The sequence below is a fragment of the Saccopteryx bilineata genome, chromosome 3 (assembly GCF_036850765.1).
Source record: "Saccopteryx bilineata isolate mSacBil1 chromosome 3, mSacBil1_pri_phased_curated, whole genome shotgun sequence".
In the NCBI taxonomy this organism is placed as follows: Eukaryota; Metazoa; Chordata; class Mammalia; order Chiroptera; family Emballonuridae; genus Saccopteryx; species Saccopteryx bilineata.
In genome coordinates this window covers 276,083,790-276,106,392 of record NC_089492.1, presented here as the reverse complement: position 1 = coordinate 276,106,392, position 22,603 = coordinate 276,083,790, and the positions used below count along the sequence as shown (strand labels likewise).

At 47.9% G+C, this 22,603-nt stretch overlaps 1 protein-coding gene across 1 annotated transcript; it reads right to left on the bottom strand.

Moving 5' to 3' along the window:
* Window positions 1-1,388: 1,388 nt before the first annotated feature.
* CNR2 (cannabinoid receptor 2) lies at window positions 1,389-20,963 on the bottom strand. Its single transcript, XM_066265135.1, has 3 exons — window positions 20,820-20,963; window positions 6,249-6,392; window positions 1,389-3,879 (listed from the first exon to the last, which is right to left on the bottom strand). The coding sequence occupies exons 2-3, from the start codon at window positions 6,296-6,298 to the stop codon at window positions 2,754-2,756; spliced, it is 1,176 nt and encodes a 391-aa protein (XP_066121232.1). The 5' UTR covers window positions 6,299-6,392; window positions 20,820-20,963; the 3' UTR covers window positions 1,389-2,753.
* Between the last annotated feature and the right edge of the window lie 1,640 nt (window positions 20,964-22,603).

Here is a 22,603-nt window from a genome sequence, read left to right as displayed (position 1 = left end):
TAATGAATGAATAAAGAAAGGCATGCCCCAACTTTAAGGAACCATAAGGTTACCTTTAAAAAAATTATGCTTTTTTTGTTTGTTTGTTTTTTTACAATTTTACTTATTGATTTTTGGAGAGAGGTGGGAGAGGGAGGGAAAGAGAGAGAAAGAGAGAGAAAGAGAGAAAGATAGGGAAGTGAAAAGTTGTTCCTAGCCTGACCTGTGGTGGCGCAGTGGATAAAGTGTCGACCTGGAAATGCTGAGGTTGCAGGTTCGAAACCCTGGGCTTGCCTGGTCAAGGCACATATGGGAGTTGATGCTTCCAGCTCCTCCCCCCCTTCTCTCTCTCTGTCTCTCCTTGCTCTCTCGCTCTCTCCCTCTCCTCTCTAAAAAAAATGAATAAATAAAAAAAATTAAAAAAAAAAAAAAAAAAAAAAAAGTTGTTCCTATATGTGCCTTGACCAGGCAAGCCCAGGGATTTGAACCCGTGACCTCAACATTTCAGTTTGACGCTTTATCCACTGCGTTACCACAGGTCAGGCAAGTATGCTACTTCAACTGGGTTCAGCATTACTCCCCCCCCCCCCAACATCATGTCTACTCGGAACCTGTGAATGTTGCCTTATTTGGAAATAGAGTCTTTGTAGATGTAATTTATTAAATTAAGGTGAGCTCATACTGGATTAGGGTGTTTAATCCAAAGAAGACTCTAAGAGACAAAAGGGTGGGGAGGCCATGTGAAGATGGCGGCATAGATCGGAGTTATGTTGCCACAAACCAAGGAACACTGAGCTTCCAGACACTGGAAGAAGCAAGGAAGCTTCCTCGTCCTCGAACCTCTGGAGAGAGCATGGCCCTGCCAACACCTTGATTTTGAACTTCTAGCCCCCAGAGCTGTGAAACAATAAATTTCTGTTGTTTTAAGGAACCCAGTTTATGGAAAATTGTTACAGGAAACTAATACAGGGCATAAAAAGAAGTACATTGAGAAATAATGATGATTTAAGGTTGCAGCAATCTATAACGTTAAGGTTACAGCAGTCTAACATTATTTCCTATCAAGCTGAATTTGACTGAACTAGATAGATCAAGGGGTTAGTGGTCTAGCTGGAGGCTTTGGAGACAAACAGGACTATCTTGGAAACCCCAGCTTTGGATACATATTAGCAGTGTGACCTCAGGCAAGTGACTGCCTCTTTGAGGTTTCCTCATTTGTACAATGAGATTACCGAACTCTCTTCATCGGGTTATTGTGAAGACCAAGTGAAATAGCTCATTTGAAAGTACTTAGCCCAGTGCCTAGCACATAGTAAAGACTCAATAAAAGCTAGCCGGCATTTATGACCAGAGCACCTAGTAGGTCTACCCTACCTCAAGTTGCCTCAATTAATTCCTATCACATGACCTTGACCATTTCTTTCATTGCACCACCTGTAATTATTTATTATTTGTTCGCTCTCTCCCCAGCAGAATGGAGAGTGTAAGCCCCATTAGACAGGGGCAGAGTCTCATTTATGGCTCGACATCCAGGACCTAGCACAGACTCTGGAATGTATTTATGAGATGGTTGAATGAGTGAATGAATAGTGGTCGCCTTATCTTACAAAGTATTCAATGAAGACATGTTTAATTATTTTCTTTTATTCTGTCTTTGGTTCCAAATGATTGCATTAGAATTTCTTACGATCCTCTGGCCATCAACAATTTCTCTTGCCTACTTTTTTAAGTCCCTCTGGTAGGAACCCAGCCTCCCTGATACGTAAAATATGGTGTCCTGGGCTCTTCAGAAGAACTGGGCAGTGTTCGTGCTAGAGATATAGGTTGTGAGATGTCAGCCCTGGGCTTAGCCCATAAGTAAAGGAATTTCCCTCTCCTCCTATTTGCTCTGTTGATTATTTGTCATAAGCGTGTGGAGGAGACAAAAGGACCTGAACTGAGAGCAAGTGGGAACAATATGGGGATTTATATAAAATCTTTGTGACTATTTAGAATGGGACACTGCCTGCTTCCAGTGGTACCACCAAATAGGACTTGTCAAGGTCAATAAAATTTTCTAAAGATTCTGTGTCTCAAAGTGACCCCAGCCTCTGTATTCCCCAGAGACTTAAGAGTTCACAGTGGCTGTGAATGAGCATTATCAGGGTCAAGGAGGACCATTGCCCTAATAACAAGATGCCCTTAACTGGAGGGTTGTCAGTTACCTCTGAAAGAGGTGGGTCAACACCCATGATCCTCTTCGCATCACAGTTCTTGGTGCTCAGTGGGATAGGGTGAACTAAAAGGGTGATTTATAAATGTCCTTAGTGGGGAAAGATGACACAGAACCAAGAAGGTCCCCAAAATGAAGCAGGAACAAGGACTGGCCAGCAATCCACCCATGCCCTGAAATCCCAGGAGAATAATCCATTCTTCTCAAATTTCCTCCGAGTCCCTCATTGCTGAGCCTGAAGGCTCCCTCTAGCTCCTGTGGTCTCCAGAGAATGCAGGCACTATGCCATCTTGCTGAGAAGGTTTTCCTGACCTGACATGCACAGAGCCTGTCCCAGGCATCTTGCCTCCTGCTTACTTTGCCACCTCTCACAGGGCCTCGCTCTACAACAGACCAGGCTGCCCTCCAGGGGTCAGAGCCAAAACTCATCAGCACAAAAGGGTAAGTGTCGAGGCCCCTGGGGCTTATTCAAATAAGATGAGAGGGTCAAGACTGCTCTCTCTCCTCTGGAGAGTGAAATGGTTTCTGACTTGGTTTGTTTAAAGCTCTGAAAGAGGCTGCATCAGCAATCAGAACGGTGTAGACCTCTGGAATCTGGCCACTGCGTGATTTTCACATCAGCCTCTGTCTCAGTGACTGAGGACTTCGGGACCTCCTCTTTCCCGTCAAGCCCTAGGCATCTCAGATACTTCTTCCAGCGGGTGAGGCAGTGGTGGGCAGAGGAGCGAATCTCCCCACTCCGCAGGGCGTAGATGACGGGGTTGACCATGGAGTTGACAAGGCAGAGCAGAGAGCAAAAGGCGAAGATCTTCTTGACCTGGTCACTGAGAGTGGTGGTCAGGCTGTAGGCCATGAGGACTAGTGCCGGGAACCAGCATACAAAGAGAACAGCCAGCACCACCCCCAGGGTCTTGGCTAACCTCACATCCAGCCTCATCCGGGCCATTCCTGGCACCTGCCTGTCCTGGTGCTCTGCCAGGCTGGCGACATGCTGATGGGCCTTCCAGAGGACATGCCCATAGGTGTAGATAATGCCAGAGAAGAGGAAGGCTATGAACAGGAGCCAGCCCAGCAGATAGTCATTGGGGATCAGAGGGAAAAGCTCAGAGCAGCGACTGGGACAGCAAGTCCATCCCATGAGGGGCAGGTAGGAGACCAAGGCTGAGAGCAGCCACATGATTCCCAGGGTCACCAGCGCTCTCCCACGGGTGAGCAGGGCTTTGTACGCAGGCGGGTAGCGTAGACAGAGATAGCGGTCAATGGCCGTCAGCAGCAGGCTGCCTACAGAGGCTGTGAAGGTCATGGTCACACTGCCAATCTTCAGCAGAAAGACAGCCTTAGAATCCACACCGTGAAAGACATGGAAGTTTACAAAGTTACAGGCAAAGACCACACTGGCCAGGAAGTCAGCCCCAGCCAAGCTGCTAATGAACAGGTATGAGGGCTTCCTGCGGAGCCGGTGGGAGGACAGGATCAGGTAGAGCACAGCCAGGTTCTCCAGGGCACTTAGCAGGCCCAGGGGGGTGCACAAGACCGCAATAGCTATCTTCTGCTGACTGTTCAGAATCATGTAATCCTTCATGAGGTTGAAATCCAAGTCATCCTTGGAGCCATTGGCTGCCTTGGTCCCCGAACATCTCGCCATGGAGTGTCCTTCAGATTCTGCTGGGCTTGCTGAGAAGTCTTTACTATAGTACAATGAGAAGAAATAAGTTTTTTGGTTTTTTTTAAACACTTTTTTAAAAATTTATTTATTCTTTTTTTTTTTTTTTTTTTTTTTTTAGAGAGGAGAGAGAGAGACAGAGAGAGAGAGCAAGGAGAGAGAGACAGAGAGAGAGAAGGGGGGAAGAGCTGGAAGCATCAACTCCCATATGTGCCTTGACCAGGCAAGTCCAGGATTTCAAACTGGCGACCTCAGCATTTCCAGGTCGACGCTTTATCCACTGTGCCACCACAGGTCAGGCTGAAATAAGTCTTTTTTGATTAGCACAATAATGACCTCACACAATCACTGACTCTAGTCAAACCCTCTTCTTATCTGTGCAGATGGATATGTTGAAGTAGCAATTTATATTCTGTTCCTCTCTACTTTGCCTTTTCTCCATTCTAGTGGGGAACTAGGTCTGTACTGGTGGCCTTAGGAGAGGTCCTTGGGAATTCAAGAAGCGGAAGCAGCCTGCCAGCTTTTTTGCCTTTTGTTTTCAAAAAGACTAATACGAAGACTTCCCCTCTGAAAAGTAAGGTAAATTTCCAATGGTCCAAAATCAAGAGGAAACCAAAACCAAGAAAAATGAAATCTAGAGAGATAAGGTGGAGGGGTTTATTGCATTGGTGTTTTGTTCTTTTGTTTTTCAGTTTTGGTAAGGAAGATGCTGAAGTTTAACCAACTATTTAGAGATAGGAGACAAGACTTTGGCTTTATACCAGTAGGGTTGCCAGATAAAATATAGGAGGAGTATAGTTAAATTTGAGTGCCAGGTAATAAATCCTTTTTTATTTTTATTTTACTTTTATTTATTTTTAGTGAGAGGGGGCAGATAAGGAGAGACAAGAAGGCAGACAGATGAGAAGCATCAATTCTTTGTTGCGGCATCTGAGCTGTTCACTGATTGCTTTGTCATATGTGCCTTGACCGAGGGGTTACAACTGAGCCAATGACCCCCTTGTTCAAGCCGGCGACCTTGGGCTCAAGCCAGTCATCCCACATTCAAGCTAGTGACCCTGTTCGTACTCAAGCTGGTAAACCCACACTCAAGATAGTGACCTCGGTCCTCTGCATCCCAGGCCGATGCTCTATCCACTGCGCCACCACCTGGTCAGGCAATGAATCCTTTTTTAATATAAGTATATCCTAAATGTTGAAAAATAAATAAATCACTCAAATACTATATGAGACATTATTAGATATGATTAGAAAGCAAACTCACTGGTCAGGCTGCCTCTGAAACTTTCTAAATAAACTTTCTCTTATTGTTTGGAGAAAAAGAAAAGACTTATGGTTATTGCCATTTCATAATGGAGGCTGAAAGACATTAAACCACTTGGTAGAGGTCACACAGCTTATCAAGTTTAGGGACTGAGCCTTCATTGTTCCTGGGTCTTCAGAGCCTTGAACAATGCCTGATATATATGGTAGGCACTCAATAACTGTTTAATGAATGAGAACCATTTAGGTGGAAGGGGCTGTCTCAAATGGAGTAGTCCCCACATAAGCATGTTAGGGGGAGAGAAGTGCATTGTGTAGGTCCAAATCACAGTCAGGTGGCTTTGTTCAAGATATCTAATGTCTTGTTTTTCTCATTTCTCACCTGTAAAATTGTTTTTTTGTGAGGTTTTAAGTGAATTAATATAATACATAGAAGTGCTTGTTGTTATTATTAGGAGCATCTTCAAATGGAGCTCATTCACCTACTCTGTGAGGTTAAGAATATGCCTGGCACATCAGGAGTGCTCAGTAAATGGTGGACCTTAGTATAAGCCAGGGCTTCATTTTTTATTTTAAGAGCGCAGAATGCCTTTCGCACTCGATGGAGCCCCTACTCGTACATCAGGTAAGAGCTGAGTCCGTGTCAGCTCTGCCCTCTCTTCCCGGCAGCCCAGGTTCCTTTGTGGAGTTCTCAGGCTCCAGAAAAACAGATTTACAACCTCCGATTTAATCCGACTCCATCATTCTACCATTGGGAAAACAGCCCAAGGCTGGGTCACCCAATGAATTAGTGGCAGAGCTGGAACTAGATTCCACATCCCCCCAGATCACAAGACAAAACCCCACCTAGAAAGGCTGAAAGGGGACATTTCCCTGAGACGGAGGCCTTTTGCTGAATGTTGCCAAGATCCCACCTGAGCTGAGACAGGAAATGATGCTAGCTGAGTTCTCAGCCGTGGTCATGCACGAGTGACAGATAACGTAAGCCTTTTCAGCCCCTACCTCTTCACCCTGACCCTCTGGAAGCTTCCTCCCTGCACCCCTGCTGCCCCTTTGCCCTAAATCTCTTCTCATATTTCCCTTAGAAAAAAAAGCTCCCCCCCCACCACCACCACCCAGAGAATGGCTTACCTGTGCAGAGTCCAGCCTAGAAGAGAGATACCTGGGGTGGGGGTGGCCATATTCGTTCCTCATCAAGGCTTGGAGTGGCCACCAACTGATGGTTATTTTCCAAATTAGGTCAGGGCACCAAATCCAGGCATTTGGATGGAGGTCCTAAAAAGACAACATCAACAATGACAGAATGCACCGAACAACAGGAAAACCAGCTCCTGTCTGCCTTCCCTCGGGGAGAAGTCCTCTCGGAGTCAGGCAGCTGGCTTCTAGATGGGGCCATCCTGGGGCAAACCCTTGTGTGGACGCCCCGCACAGAGAGAGACCGGGTGTCCGCTGTGCTGCAGGGTTGCTCTCGTTCACCTCTGCCACGGCTTGTCATGTGACTCTGGGCAAGTCCCTTCAACTTTCTGAGTCCCTTTTCTCATCTGTGAAACGACAATGACAATACCTGTCCCTTTGGGAAAACTGAATTGGCTGCCCTCTCCACCAGGACTTTTCACCTGGTCCACGGGCAGGCTGCGATGGGACGGCAGTCCTCTCAAACTGTATGCAGGACTTGATTTCTTTGCATTTGTGAGGTGGACAGCTGTGTCACGGCAGGTCCAAATATTAGAAGTTACAGAGGCATGCAAAAACATATTGTGACCTGACACCAGAGAACCAACCGACCAACCAAGTGCTTTCCCCACCTAAGAAAAATGCTAAAGCCTCACCTAACGTTCTTCCCAGAGAGGGTGTCCACACTGCCATGGGTGTGAAGGGCTTGCCGCTGGGAGTCCTGACTCAGGCTTAGTGTCTGGGACAGGAACTTCTAGGGCCGTGGAAACCGCTCAGAAGAAGGTGTGCCTGGGGGTTTTTATGACCTGAAGTGAAAGTGTGAAGTAATATAACGCCCACTCACAGGTGGCCCCACCATGACTACAATGTTTAAAGCCCGAAGGCAGCAGGGACAACCAGAGAAGGAGCATGACGCTTCCCCTGTGGCTACGCCACCTGCAATAAGAAACTGAGGTTGGAGGCTAAGAGCCACCTTTTCTATCTCTGACTGGGAATGTGGAGGCCGGCTTTTCAGTCCCTGTTCCGCTGCTGAGTGACTTCCGCCAGGCCCCCTCTTCTTTCTGGGTCTTTCTTTTCTCACCGTCAAAGCAGGTGGGTTCACTGAGTGATTTCTTAGGTCTCCTGCAGGAACTCACCATGTTGGATCCCAAGGGTACAGGCTTTGCAGCCAGACTTCCCTGGATTCTGGTCAGGTCTGTACCTGATGGGAAGTGTGACGCTGGGGGAGTTACTTCATCTCTCTGAGCCTCGGTTTCATTCATCTATCAACTTGGAGAAATGCCACCCACATCCCATTGTTGTAAAGATAAGTGACAGAAGCATACTACTTCATGGTGCTGTGCCTGGCTAACAGTGCATGCCTTATGAAAAGCAGGAAATCCTCAATAGTTAGTTTATAGGATTCTGTGTTTGAGACTTGTCTGAACTTTGAGAGCTCAGGCAGATAGAAAGATCCCTACTCATCCTGAACAGACACTTGACCGCCTTGAAGGCCGAACCATCACATTTTTAAAAACCTGTTTGAGCTGCATGAGCAATCCATCAGTAAAAGACCAAGGTGACCCTCTTGACCTGTTTTCTAGCAGGCTGGGCTCTTGGCACTATGTCCAGCTATGAGAAGGGTGGCATGGGGACTTCATTCTATATTTTCCTGGTTTCCCTCTGTGCTTGGTAGCACTTGGTTGCAGTTGCAAAGAATTTTTCTGGAGTTTGGAGTTATAGGCTATGTTCCTTAGTCCAAGTGTTACCTATTTTTTTCAAAGCCTATATGAGAAGTCACCTCCTCCAGGAAGCATTCTCTGGTTTCTTCTTACCACTCCAGGTGGATGAAACTCATTTAGTCCTACAGCATGGATTAATGTATACCTTCTGTTGTTTATGTCCATTTCTCATTTTGCCACTTGGACTGAGTTTCTGATTTTGAGAGCAGAATCTGGGTCAGAGAGTAGTCACATCTTTGTATTCTACTGCCCTGCACACCAAAAATAGCCCACAGTAGATTCTTGGTGAAGATCTTTTTATGAGAGGCCCAAGCTAAGCAAAGCAGCCCATGTAGAAATGCAAGTCAGCACAGCCTGGCCTGTGGTGGCGCAGTGGATAGGGCTTCGACCTAGAACGCCGAGGTTGCTAGTTCGAAACCCCAGGCTTGCCCGGTTGAGGCACATGTGAGAAGCAACTTCTATGAGTTGATGCTTCCTGTTCCTCCCCCTTTTTTCTCTCTCAGTCTCTCTCTAAAAATTAATAAATGAAATCTTCAAAAAAGAAAAACAAGTCATCCCAGAAAAGTGAGGCAGTTAGATGGCCCTGAGCCACAATTCCTTATTTCCAAGTTCATGGCAGACTTGGGCGGTCCCAGTTCTCCTTCACCCTAAGCCTGACCATGAGCATCTCACCACACCTGACCCAGGCAACTAGGCTTGAGGGAAAAGATGGGACCACAGGCAGCAGGTATGAAGCGGAAAGTCAGCTAGAATGTTGGCACTGTCCAGGCTCTTTGACCTTGTCAACAGATGGCCAGGATAGTCCTTCCTGAAATGGATTAGCAGGGAAGGTGGGACAGCACATGGGAGAAGGAGTTTGAAATCTCTCTGGTGACATATATTGCAGGAAAATTTATTGATGCCAGGCAAAATATGGGGAGAGATGCCAAGTGCTTCCCAAGGGTTTTTTCCAAACCAATTTCTTTATTATACTCCTCTTGGGGTTTCTAGCACTTCAATATATATATATATATACACACACACACACACACACACACACACACATACATATATATATGTGTGTGTGTGTATGTGTATATATATATATATTCTTTTTTTTACAGGGAGAGAGTCAGAGAGAGGGATAGATAGGGACAAACAGGAACGGAGAGAGATGAGAAGCATCAATCATCAGTTTTTTGTTGCAACACCTTAGTTGTTCATTGATTGCTTTCTCATATGTGCCTTGACCATGGGCCTTCAGCAGACCGAGTAACCCCTTGCTCGAGCCAGCAACCTTGGGTCCAAGCTGGTGAGCTTTGCTCAAACCAGATGAGCCCACGCTCAAGCTGGTGACCTTGGGGTCTCAAACCTGGGTCCTCTGCATCTCAGTCCAATGCTCTATTCCAGGGTCGGGAACCTTTTTGGCTGAGAGAGCCATGAATGCCACATATTTTGAAATGTAATTCTGTGAGAGCCATAAAACGACCCGTGTACATTATGCATTATCCAATAAAAATTTAGTGTTGTCCGGAGGACAGCTGTGATTGGCTCCAGCTACCCGCAACCATGAACATGAGCAGTAGGAAATGAATGGATTGTAATACATGAGAATGTTTTATATTTTTAACATTATTATTTTTTTTATTAAAGATTTGTCTGCGAGCCAGATGCAGCCATCAAAAGAGCCACATCTGGCTCGCGAGCCATAGGTTCCTGACCCCTGCTCTATCCACTGCACCACTGCCTGGTCAGGCCGCACTTAAATATTTTTAAATTGACTTATTGAATGAATGAATGAACAGATGTCCATCAGAAAAAGAGGAGGCTTTTTCAGCCAGACTTGTGTGTTTCTTTTTTCTTCAGCTGCCAGGAAGCTCAATATGCAAATTAAATAATTATTTAAAACCAATTAGTCAGTAGCTTGGCTGCTGGACTGAACGATAGACCATGTATGTGATGTATGGAAGGGAAAGAATCCCAAGTTAGAAAGCAGGTACCCAGGGTCCAAGTCCTGGCTCTGGCACCAGTTCCTTTTACGGAGAAATCGCTCCCTCTCAGCCCCATATTGCCACATGAAGAGCAGATTGGATGATGAGAACGAGTGCTTGGCATTGTAACAGCATATTATCTCATTTAAGCCTCCACAAAACCATGCGAGGCGGCCCTGGCTGGTTGGCTCAGTGGTAGAGCATCGGCCTGGTGTGCAGGAGTCCCGGGTTCAATTCCCGGCCAGGGCACACAGGAGAAGCGCTCATCTGCTTCTCCACCCCTCCCCTTCTCCTTCCTCTCTGTCTCTCTCTTCCCCTCCCGCAGCCAAGACTCCATTGGAGCAAAGTTTGCCCCAGCGCTGAGGATGGCTCTGTGGCCTCTGCCTCAGGTGCTAGAATGGCTCTGGTTGCAACAGAGCGACACCCCAGATGGGCAGAGCATCGCCCCCTGGTGGGCGTGCCGGGTGGATCCCGGTTGGGCGCATGCTGGAGTCTGACTGCCTCCCCGTTTCCAACTTCAGAAAAATACAAAAAACAAACAAAAAACAACAACCATGCGAGGCTAGTATTATTATTTTCCATCTCTTATAGATGAGGAAATTGGGGTCCAGAGATGTGAAGAAACTAACTGTGGGCACTGGGAGCCTGTGCTGTGGTCCATCTCCCTGGAGATCGGGGTCCCATCCTCTTGCCCCTGCATTCTCTCTCCCACCTCAAAACAAATGCTGGGTGCACTATCTGACCTTCTGAAATGGGCCCACAGGACAGTTTTGTTGAGTCTTTTCAAATATCTTCTTCCTCTTTTCAATTATCGTATACCCCGTGCAACTTCCCTTCAAGAGAATATACTAATAATGCCCACAATTGTTTTCACACTTGAAGACTCTTGGCTGTTATCTGAGGCAGGGAGTGCTCCTTGAACAAACAGGTTCACTTGCCCCGAATTCCATAGCAAGTGGCAGGACTTGAGCCTTTGTGTTAGGATAGAGTCAGGTTGGTAAAGGGCTGAGATCTATTTCATGAGCCTGCCCAGGGCAAGGAGCCCTGACAACAGACACAGACAATCTTTTCTCTTGAGCCCCACAGGTAAATCATATTTATTTATTTATTTATTTATTTATTTATTTATTTATTTATTTTACAAGGACAGAGAGAGGGATAGATAGGGACAGACAGACAGGAACCGAGAGAGATGAGAAGCATCAATCATCAGTTTCTTGTTGCGACACCTTAGTTGTTCATTGATTGCTTTCTCATATGTGCCTTGACCGTGGGCCTTCAGCAGACCGAGTGACCCCTTGTTCAGGGATCTTAGGTCCGAGCTGCTGAGCCTTTTTTTTTTTTTGCTCAACCCAGATGAGCTCGTGCTCAAGCTGGCGACCTCGGGGTCTCGAGCCTGGGTCTTCTGCATCCCAGTCCGATGCTCTATCCACTGCGCCACCGTCTGGTCAGGCTCACATCTCTTTTCTCTTTCTTTTTGGCTTTTTCCTTCCTCTGACCAGTTTTAATCACTAACTCCTCCATGACTACCATCGCTGTACTAGGGTTTAGTTCTGTCCCCACCAGCCTGGTGGGGTCTTGACCTTCTCACCCCCAAGAATTGACCAGTCAGGCTGGTGGCTTAGGAGTCAGATAGACTGGAGTACCAGTCTTGGCTCAGCCAAGTGTTGGCTTTGTGCCCTCAGATAAAGTCACTATTTCTTTCCCTCGTTTTCCTCATCTGTAAAATGGGAATATACTAAGTAATACCTATCCAATCAGTGGTGGTGAGGCACAAGAATAAATGGAATAGCATGATGCTTAATATAGTACCTAGCACACAGTAAGCCCTCCACTGATGGAAGATTTTATGTAAAGTCATATATAATATGTGTACATATTATACCTTTCTCCTCACTTTCCCAACATCATTGCTAGTTGGTGACAGATGAGAATGACAACGTCATCTTTGTTGTGCTGTGGGCTGATGGGGTGGCCAAGGAGGAAGGTAAGAGGCAGGAGGGAGAAGAGTGTTAGCAGAGCAGAGGGAGAAGAGCCTGTGTCCATCTGGGATTTTAAGCTGAGTAAACAGGAAGCTGAGCATGTGCTGGGGCGCCTGACCGATCATCAGCCCAGCTGGGGTAAGGAGGTCAGCACCTGCCATTGTGCAGTCATGACCAGAGCCCTGGACCAAGGAGACGGGGCTCTGGGTTCCGGTTCTAGTCTCGGGTGGAACTGACAGCTGGGTAACCTCCGCTCAAACAGTTCCCTTATTGGTGTGTCCATCTGCATCAGGAGGGGGTTTTTGATGCCATCTCAGAGGGTCCTTCCAGCTTGGAAGCTGTGCAATTAACCACACAGGCGGGGGTGGGGTGTTGGCAGGTTACATAAGAACTGTCGTGAGAAAACTAGCTCAGGGAAGCCTGCGAAGCAGTTCTCAGACTTTGTGCTCTGAGCATCCCTCATGATCTGAAAAGTTACCCAGACCCTAAAGACCTTTTGTTGCTGTAGGTTACATCCAGCAGTTATTACTGTTAGAAAATAAAGCTCACAACTTAAAAAATATCTCTAATAAACCAAAAACATGTTAACAGAAATAACATTTTTAATGAAGATAACTTTTTATTTTCGTAAATCTCTTAATTGTCTGGTAGCTGGATTCTCATCTGTTTCTGTGCTCAAACTGTCACAACATGTCTTTGTGGTTCACGTCTACGAAGAAAATGAACTTGTCATTCTCCCTTAGTGCTTGCTTTGTGGCAGACTCTCTAAGAGGCTTTGTACCTGCACTGTCTCCTTCATCCTCCAAACTACCCTTGCGGGTGGGTGGCTTGTCTTGTGTAGATGAGGAGGCTGAGGCTCAGACAGATGGATTTGCCCAAGGTCACAGGCCTGTAGACGGCAGCCAGAACTCAGACCCAGGCCGCTATGTGACACCTTTTGCTGGACTCTGCCCACGGAAGATGGAGGGGCACAGGGGTCTTTAACGCTCTGGGCAACAATCTCTTGCCTGGTCTGTCCTGTCATCTTCTCTTCCTTGGACTGGTTTTCCTACCAGGGCCTTCAGCACCACTACTGGCTGCTCAGACTCTAGAATGTCAGCTCTAAGAAAGCAGTTTTGGCCTGACTGGTGGTGGCACAGTGGATAGAGGTCCCAGGTTTGAAACGCCGAGGTCACCGGCTTGAGGGTGGGGTCTTACCAGCATGAGCGTGGGATCGCTGGCTTGAGTGTGTGATCATGGACATGACCCCATGGTTGCTGGCTTGAATCTCAAGGTCTCTGACTTGTGCAAGGGTTCACTGGCTCAGCTGGAACCCTCTGGTCAAGGCACATAGGAGAAGGCAATCAATGAACAACTAAAGTGCCATAACTATGAGTTGATGCTTCTTACCTCTCTCCTTTCCTGTCTCTCTCTCTCTCAAAAAAGAAAGCAGCTTTGTTCACTGCTGTGTCTCCGCTGCTTGCCCTTGGCCGCTGCTCCATCAGTGTTTGCAGAATGAATTGGCTGAAGGAGTTCTTCCTGAACACTTGTGGAAATCCACAAGGATAGTTACACTCTCCAAGATTTTCAAAACGGACACAACTGATCTTATTTATGGAGGAAAAGATGGCTTGACGGACTATACAGTGGCAAGAAGGGCACGCCGGACTTAACACTGACTTCTAAAGGGCCCCTCGAAGGGACTGTGGCTAGAAGACTCAGGAATAGATTTTCAGAGCTTAACTTGCCCCTCTGTAAATGCAGGGAGAGTGGGGTCCTGGGGGAAGGTACCTGAATAATAATAATGGCTTGCTGTGCGCCTAGCACAGGGCTTTGCCTGTAACCTGTTAATCCTCACAATAAGCCGGGGGTGGTGGTACGATTATCACCGCCTCTGTTTTACAGACAAGGAGACAGAGGCACATGGAGAGATGAAGTGACTTGCCCAAGGTCAGATGAAAGGGCAGAGCCCATCTGAACCCAGGCCCAGGCCATAATCATCATACTTCCTGCTCCTGGTTGCTGAGGGGGTCCCTGTGGCTTTCTCCTGGGGAACCTCTGGAGATACTGTAAGTAGCACAAATTTCCTTGCTTCCTGCTTCAATGGATCCCAGGGTTCAGGGGCTGGAGATGGGCACATTTAGACGCTGTCTGAAGACAACTGCCTCAGTTCTGTCCCTACAGGGTGCTCACTCCCTTGTGATTAAGGGCACGTTGCTCCGATTCTCTGCCCTTTATTTTCATCTTTGGAATAGGAACAGAAAGGCCTATTTCCTTTCTTACAAAGAAAACCTGCTGCAGAAAATTTTGGAAGCTCAGTCATATTAAGGTATAAATGACTGATAACAGCATCTGGATCCCCCACCCCCACCCCGGGGGTAGTTTGTTGAAAACTTGGTCATTAGCCATGGTGTGTGTGTGTGTGTGTGTGTGTGTGTGTGTGTGTGTGTCTGTGGTTGGGGAGTGGGTAGGTTTGAGGAATATTGTTAAAGTTGTTGCCTGACCAGGTGGTGGCGCAGTGGATAGAGCGTCGGACTGGGATGCGGAAGGACCCAGGTTCGAGACCCCGAGGTCACCAGCTTAAGCGCGGGCTCATCTGGTTTGAGCAAGGCTCACCAGCTTGAGCCCAAAGTCGCTGGCTCGAGCAAGGGGTTACTCAGTCTGCTGAAGGCCTGCGGTCAAGGCACATATGAGAAAGCAATCAATGAACAACTAAGGTGTCACAACACACAACGAAAAACTAATAATTGATGCTTCTCATCTCTCCATTCCTGTCTGTCTGTCCCTATCTGTCCTTCTCTCTGACTCTCTCTCTGTGTCTCTGTAAAAAAAAAAAAAAAGTTGTTAACATTATACCAAGACGTGATAGACGCCTCTTCTGCCCATGAAGTGCTCTCTGTATGACAAGCAAGGCATTATAACTGAGGGACAGAGAAGCCTTTGAATGATGACAAGGGCTTTTCACAGTGACTTCTCTATACTGCAGAGAGTAGGAAAGGGTTAATCTCACTGTGGATATTCTGAATCACCTGTGCTTTTCCTCTAGGTTGGTCAACCTCTTCCTGGCTTGGCCAGATCTCCAAGTGTGGGGTCCCTGCTCCAACCTTGATTCTGGCTGTTTCTAGGGTTGCAGCAGTGGGGGTGGGGCTGGAATTCAGCTGGTTCCCAGGGTGGAGGTGGAAGTGATGGGGTGATGATGACGAAGAGCCCCGGAGCTCAGCTCTCGAAACAGCCTGGTGATCATGACAACAGCAACTGCATACTAACTACAGCCAGAACCATGCTACGCACTTTACACCTTAAGTCATATACAGTATTCTTCACGGCAAGCCAGCACGGGGACAGATATCACTTCCGTTTTATAATAGAGGAAACGGCACCAGCACAGAGGCTGGCTCATAGGGCTTCGGGCCACTGAGGTCTGTGAGTGGTGACAAAGCGACTGGAGGACCACAGGGACAGCTGGACAGCGGCTGATGATAAATTAAATCTGGTGTGGTCACAGAGGCCATGGAGAGATGAAGGGAGGCCAGAGAGGGTCTGATATCAGGGAGCTGATACTCATGCCTGCTCCAGCCCCCCTCTGGAGTAGGAGGAATTTATGTGCATCTGCGGATCTGTTTGGCTTTTGGGCCCAATGGCCATGAAGAAAGCATGTTACCCTTTCTGGCCTGGGATTTGGTATCGGACCCAGCAGTGCTTATCCGCCCCCCCCCTCACTTGCAAAGTGACCCGGATTTTTATCTCTTGCTTCAGTCAAGAGAGGCGATTAACAAGGAAGGATCTACTGAGGATAAGAAGGAAACACACGGACAGGTTTAAGGGGCAACCCTGAGTCACAATTGGGAGTTCTGATTCTGCCCCTTGTTAAATCTGTGGTCTCTTGGGGAAATTACTCACCTCCCTGAGCCTCAGTGTCCTCACCTGTAAAGTGGAAACAATGACAGTTTCTCTCCCCAGGGCTGTTGTGAGGAGTAAATGGGGTTGATGGCAGAGTTCCTTTTGTTTCTTACCTTTAATCATTGGTTCGTTAAAGGTGTAAATTGAACAATATAAGATTAAGACCGTTTGTCAGCCAAAGCCCCTCCAGTGGCCAAATGTTAAACAGCTTGGTTGGAAGTCATGAGATCATCGTTGGTTTGATCACCACTAACTGCTGCTTTTGTGGGCTGGTTTTTTTTTTTTTTTTTTTATCCTTCCCAGGTGGGGGCCTGGTCTTGTCATCTCTATGCCTTTAGAGCCTATTATCCGACCTTTGTACACAGGGGCTGTTCAATAAATAGAGTTTAGTGAATTACTAATCTTAAGTAGGCATGCAATAGTTCATTACAATACACAATAGCTATATATATTTTTTCCCTTAACATAAATACACACGCGCGCGCGCACACACACACACACACACACATATTTAACTTCCCCCATCCGTCTTCCCCCCTCCCCTCCCCTTTGGCAACCATCAGCTTGTTCTTTAGCTCTATGGGTCTGTTTCTCCTTTATTTATTTATTTTGGTTTTTTCTCTTTTTAGATTCCACATCTAAGTGAAATTGTGGTATTTCTCTTTCTCTGTCTGACTTATTTCACTCAGAATAATACCACAACTACTCCTTTCGGTTCTTCCAGTTATCCTAAGAAGGCCTTGCACTGGGAAAATATGTATTTTAAATAGTAAAAAAATTATTTACTGATTTAAAGAATGGAAACAGACACTGTGATCATCTCATGATGTGAACCTTCTGGAATACCACCCTTTCTGTTGGGAACAGCTGGCAGAAAGTAGGGGAAAGACAGACCTGGGCTTGACTCTGATCTCTGCCATTTACCTGCCTTGACTGAGCCTCAGCGGTCTTATCTGTCAAAGTGAGGATCATTAAGACAGGCCTCACGGGAGGGCTAGAGAAGCATCTTGCTCCCCCCCTCGTTCTCAGAAGATACCCATCCCTGCTTCCAACTCCAACAGGTTCCCCGGCACCCAAGCAGATCCACAAGATACCCAGAAGACGGACTCACTGAATTCTGGCAGAGGCAACAGTGTGAACGCAGCTGTGGTTCTCAAAGAGGAAGTTTGGTGTGGCCCCAACCCCCAGGGAGCGGAGGGTGGGGGGCTTTGGTGGGAGGGCTGCCACAAACTCACTGTGTGAGCAGAAGATGGGGGGCCTCCCCTGTAGGGGTGAGAGCAGGTCGGGGAGGAGAGAAATAGCAAAACCCACAGGGTGCCCAACCCAACCTACTTCTGCCCCTAGGTCTCACCAACATCGTCCCCATTTAGATAGGGTCCCAGGCCCTGGCCGGTTGGCTCAGCGGTAGAGCGTCGGCCTAGCGTGCGGAGGACCCGGGTTCGATTCCCGGCCAGGGCACACAGGAGAAGCGCCCATTTGCTTCTCCACCCCTCCGCCGCGCTTTCCTCTCTGTCTCTCTCTTCCCCTCCCGCAGCCAAGGCTCCATTGGAGCAGAGATGGCCCGGGCGCTGGGCATGGCTCTGTGGCCTCTGCCTCAGACGCTAGAGTGGCTCTGGTCGCAATATGACGACGCCCAGGATGGGCAGAGCATCGCCCCCTGGGGGGCAGAGCACTGCCCCTGGTGGGCGTGCCGGGTGGATCCCGGTCGGGCACATGCGGGAGTCTGTCTGACTGTCTCTCCCTGTTTCCAGCTTCAGAAAAATGAAAAAAAATTAAAAAATAAAAAAAAATAGATAGGGTCCCAGCAGCCTTCCCTCTCACACCTGGGGGCTCCTGCCCATCTGGTCTGCCCCATTGGTCTGCCCTTGTCTGCCATTTTCTTTCCTTGGCATTTGGGGTCTTCTTTCCTGTGGCACAGGGCTGAGGACAGGGCACATCTCATGCTCTGTGGACACATCTCATTCCTCTCCCCAGGAGATGGAGGGAAGAGGGAGTGGTTTATTCTTTCCTGAGTTCTCCTGGAAGAGAGCCGGCCACTTCTCAAGCCTGCGTCGCACCTTAGCACGTTCCACACCTGCTCTCCTGTTCGAATCTCACAACAGAGCGTGGTTCTGGACTCAGGCACACCTGGGTTTGAGTCTTGGCTTTGCCGTGTACCAGCTGTGTGACCTTTCTCAAGGTCTAAGTCTGTGTGAGCTTCAGTTTCTCACCTCTCAAATGGGAGTAGTGATAGCATCTCCCTCGTAGGCTGTTTTGATGACTGAACAAGGTAAGTCTCAGCACTAACAAAGCTTAGCTGGTAGTGAATGTGCCATTAAATGTTAACTTAAGAAAATCAAGAAGCCCCCCCTTTGAGTCAGGTTGATAATGCTGTTATAGCTTCATTTTTAGAGTTGGAGAAACTGAGTTATAGAAAGGGGATGTGACTCACCCAAGGTTACCTACCTAATTGGTGAGGGGACTTAGGTCTTCCAGAGGATTAGGCGATAGACAGCACAAGTTTTGGAGCCCAAGAGCTGGCTGGACTCAACATGAACTTCACTATTCCTTGGTCATGTGACCTTGAGCAAGTCACCATTGCCTTTGAGCCTTGGTTTTCCTTCTCTGTAAGGTAGGGCGGCCCGACTCCCTTCAGAAAGCAAGCACCCTTTGTGTCTCCTGGCTCAGGGACTTTTTGCAGGGGTGGGAGGAGAAAGCAGAAGCCATTTGAAGACAGCCTTTCTTCCTGTCCTTTGTGAAAACCTGAGCTCAGCATGAAGGTTAAGCCTGTGTCTCAGATGAGTGGGGAGAGAAAGCCTGTATTTATGATCCCAAGTCAGGGAGAGGAGAGATGGCCCAGAGTGGGAAGGGGCCAGAGGTCAGGGTCCCTTGAGTGTTGGGGACCTGGGCTCTATTCCCTAAAAGTGCCTTGGGGAGATGGCAGACCTCCGGGGGAAGTCGCCAGGTGGCACAGCTTGGAGGTTGAAACTAAGGCACAGTAGATTTGAGTCTTGACAAGAAATCCAGACTGCAGGCATGCCAGGGAAATGGACAGGTTGGACTTCAGGGCACCAGGCCCCTTTGGACAATAGACATCCATCCTGAGAGGAGCCAGAGTGGTACAAAGACCAGGGGGCCTCCCTCCCTCTATGCTGTTTGTGACCCCCGGAGTCACTGTTCAATGCTGGAAGGTACAGGTGGGGGCGAGCCAAGCTCAGTATTCACAGATTTAATTACCAACCAGCCCAGAAGGATGAGAGCTCAGAGTTCTATAATTGTACTCTAATAAGAAAGAATAAAAGGACCTGGCCAGGTGGGATGGTTCAGTGGTTAAAGTGTCAGCCCAGCCTGCCAAGGTCCTGGGTTCAATCCCCAGTTAAGGTACATACGAGAAGCAATCAATGAGTGCACAACTAAATGGAACGATAAGTTGATGCTTCTCTCTCTCCCTTCCTTTCTCTCTCTCCCAAATCAATGGGAAAAAAAATAATAATTATCAAAGAATGAATGAAAGAGCCTTTGATGTACATCTGAGGACAGCCAATAAGATTAAAGAGGTGCAATAAGATGAGGAGGGAAGAGGAGAGACGGGTGCTGCTCCCCTGAGCCCGCTACCAGTCAGCTCGCCTTAACCACCCTAACTTCCTTAACCAGGCGAAAGGTAAAGGACGCGCCTCATTGGTAGAAATTGATGGTGTGGCCCAGGACAGGTGAGGGGGCCACCTCCAGGGGAGCCACAAGGTGAGTACAGAGCTGTGGCCAAAGTCGTCAGGCGCCACCTCCCAGGGCCTCCAAGATTCCTCCCCAGGCCCTGCCCTGCCTTAGTCCTGGCCTTTATGGCTCCAGGTGTCCACGTGCCACACATTCAAGGCAAAACAGCCGTGGCCCCGTTGATCCTCATTTCTCATCCACAGCAAGGACGGATGGGGTGAAGATCAAGATCCCCACGACAGTCTGAGCCCAGTGCAGGTGCCCGTCCGGCAGCGGTGCACTGAGTCAACCCTCACCATGGCTTATGAGTGGTAGTTTCGGGCAGAATTTCTCAGAAGAGGGGGCTGAGTGGAGAGCCGTAGTTACAGAGATAGCACAGCCGGGTTCACACCCAGGCACTGACCCCAGGGCACACTCATAAACACTACGGTTCCGATGTGTGGAACCTCCAAGAAGCGAAGCCCTGGTCTCCTGGGTCTAGTGTGTACTTGATGGTACTACACCTCCGAGCTGCCCTAATCGGAAGGGCAAATCTTTCTGTGCCCCAGCTTCTCCATCTGTAAAATGAGGACACTTGGGCTCACCAGATGATCTTTTTTAAAATTGATTTTAGAGAGAGAGGAAAGGATAGAGACAGAAACATCAATCTGTTCCTGTACTTAACCTGACCAGGGATCAAACCCTCAACCTTTGCCTATTGGGACTATGCTCTAATCAACAAAGCTATCCAGCCAGGACCTCACCAGATGATCTCTAAATCCTCTTCCTTTTGGGGTTCTTTCCTGACCTGCTGCCTGCTATTCAAGCCTGCACTTTGTAAGGCAGGAGAGTTTGGTGGTTAGAGAGCGGGCGTGGAGCCAGAGTGCCCAAGTTCAAGCACTCTCATTGAATGCCTGGGTGACTTACGTTACTGAGCACCCTTCTGTAAAGTGGGGGATAATAATAATCATGCTTAGATATGAAGCTGTTGTGTGGATTCAATAAGTTAAACTATGAAAGACCCTTAGAGCAGTGCCTGGCACATAGTAAGGCTATCTGAATGTCCGTGACTATCACCTTCTGTCCTGACCTTGGTGGACAGGATTCTCGTCATGCCCTAGGGTGAGGACCACACCAGCCCTGAGCCTTCCTGTGACTTAAAAACCCTACGAGTCCCATATGACATCAATCCCCCACCCCAGGTAGGCCCACCCAGCTTCTTACCCCAGGAGGGAAGGGTTAAAGTAACAACACAGGTTTTCTGGGATGAGGAGGACTCCCAAATAAAACAACAAAAACACTACTCACAGTTGTGGCCGAGCGCCCTGACCCTGCTGGGAGTGGAGGAGTCCTGTGGTTTAGTGTCTGAGACCTGGCCCCAGGTCCGAATCAGAGCTCCTGCTAGCAGCAGCCCCCCAAACCAGCTTTCTCTCGCGTTTGCTCTTTCTCGCATCACAGATGAGTGAGTGTGGGGAGGTCTGGCCTTCCGTCCCTGTCACCACTTCCCCTCTGGGTCCCCACTGCCACAGCTTCTTGCCCTTGCAGTTGAACTGTTTCTCATGAGGAACTCTGAGGGTGGGGCTTGGGTATAGGTCCTGGAGTCAAGGGACTTGGGTTCTAATCCAGTCTAGTTGTAATGCTCTTGAGTAATTCACTTAAGCTCCCTAAACCTTAGTTTCTCCATCTGTAAAATGCGGATAGTGTACCAGCCTTACAGAGATCACCTGAAAGGACATTTGATTCCAATGCTTCTCCACCAAACCAGAGCTTTGAAATCCAAATGCCTACAGGTGCCAGGTAGATAACATAAATGGGTTAAGGGCGCTGGTATGGGACAATAGGGAGTGGTGGGGACTGTGGGGGGGATGGGGAACATGCAACCCAGCCAGAGGGGGCTGGCATCTCTCAGCTTTAGCTAAGCCTTGCCATTGAGAATGTAAACCCAACTGCCACCTGTTTGGTCATTTGGAAGACCATGCCACATTTTCCAAGATACTAGAATCCTGACTTTCATGCAATGGCTTCCAATTTTAGAATGTTGACCACAAAGTCAAATCTTTAAAAAACGCTATGTGGTTTTCAAATCAAACACCATTTTCAGTTTATGTTTGCTAGGCCATGAGCTCCCTGAGGTCAGAAAGCGTGTCCCTGAGGCCCAGTCTGTGGTAAGTACTCAGATATTATACCTGATACAGTTCAAAGTGTTTTCATGCCTGCTATCAGATAGAGTATTTAATGATTATCTACTTTTTTCTAGAGATACAAAGGAGTATGATAAAGTTCTTGCCCTCCTAGACTAATGGCCTTTGCTCAGATCTTTTCACTTAATACCCCCACACCCCAGACCCCAAAAGATGGATCTGGGCCAGCAGTTCTCAAGGAGGGAGAGTTTTACCCCGAGACAGTGTTGCCAGAGGCAGCAAGTAAAAATATAGAATGGCAATATTTGAGACACACATATTCTAAAAAATTATTTGTTGTTTATATAAAATTAAAACTTAACTGGGTATTTTATATTTTACATGGCAACCCCACCTAGAGTAGACATTTGGCAATATCTGAAGATGTCATCACTCGCAGGGGATGCTATTGACATCCAGTGGGTAGAGGCCAAGAATGCTGCAAAAGATCCCACAGTGCTCAGGACACAAGGTTAAATATTATTAATAGTGCCCAGGTTGGAAAAGGGCTCTAAACTTGCCCAGATCCCTTCAGAGCAAACCCTGCTCCAGGGCAGAGGGACTTAATTCTTTAATTTGATAACTACTCCCACAGGGAGAGGGCACAGTGACAGCTTCCAGCTTTTGTGCCTTTTCCAAGAGCAAGTAAGTGATAGTAAGGAATGAGACAGACAGCCGGGGTGCCAGAGTCAGGGAAAGGACAGAGGAAGTAGCTGGGGACTGGGGGCCACCTGCAGCCCTCACTAGACTGGAATTGGGGAACACCAGGGCTGAGCAGTCAGAGAGCCGACAGATGCTTCCCTGGCACTGGATCCTGGACCCCTCGCCTTGAGGAAGCCTCACTGTGAGGAAGAAGGGTGGGCTGTCTCGAAGTCTGACCCTTCTTTGCAGCCTCAAGTGTGTAATGATAGG

Bases quoted from the DNA above. Each gene is read 5' to 3' on its own strand.
- CNR2 (XM_066265135.1), bottom strand. From the start codon at position 6,298: ATGGCCACCCCCACCCCAGGTATCTCTCTTCTAGGCTGGACTCTGCAC. The intron at 3,880-6,248 runs GTAAGCCATTCT...ATTGTACTATAG, and splicing joins CTAGGCTGGACTCTGCACAG to TAAAGACTTCTCAGCAAGCC.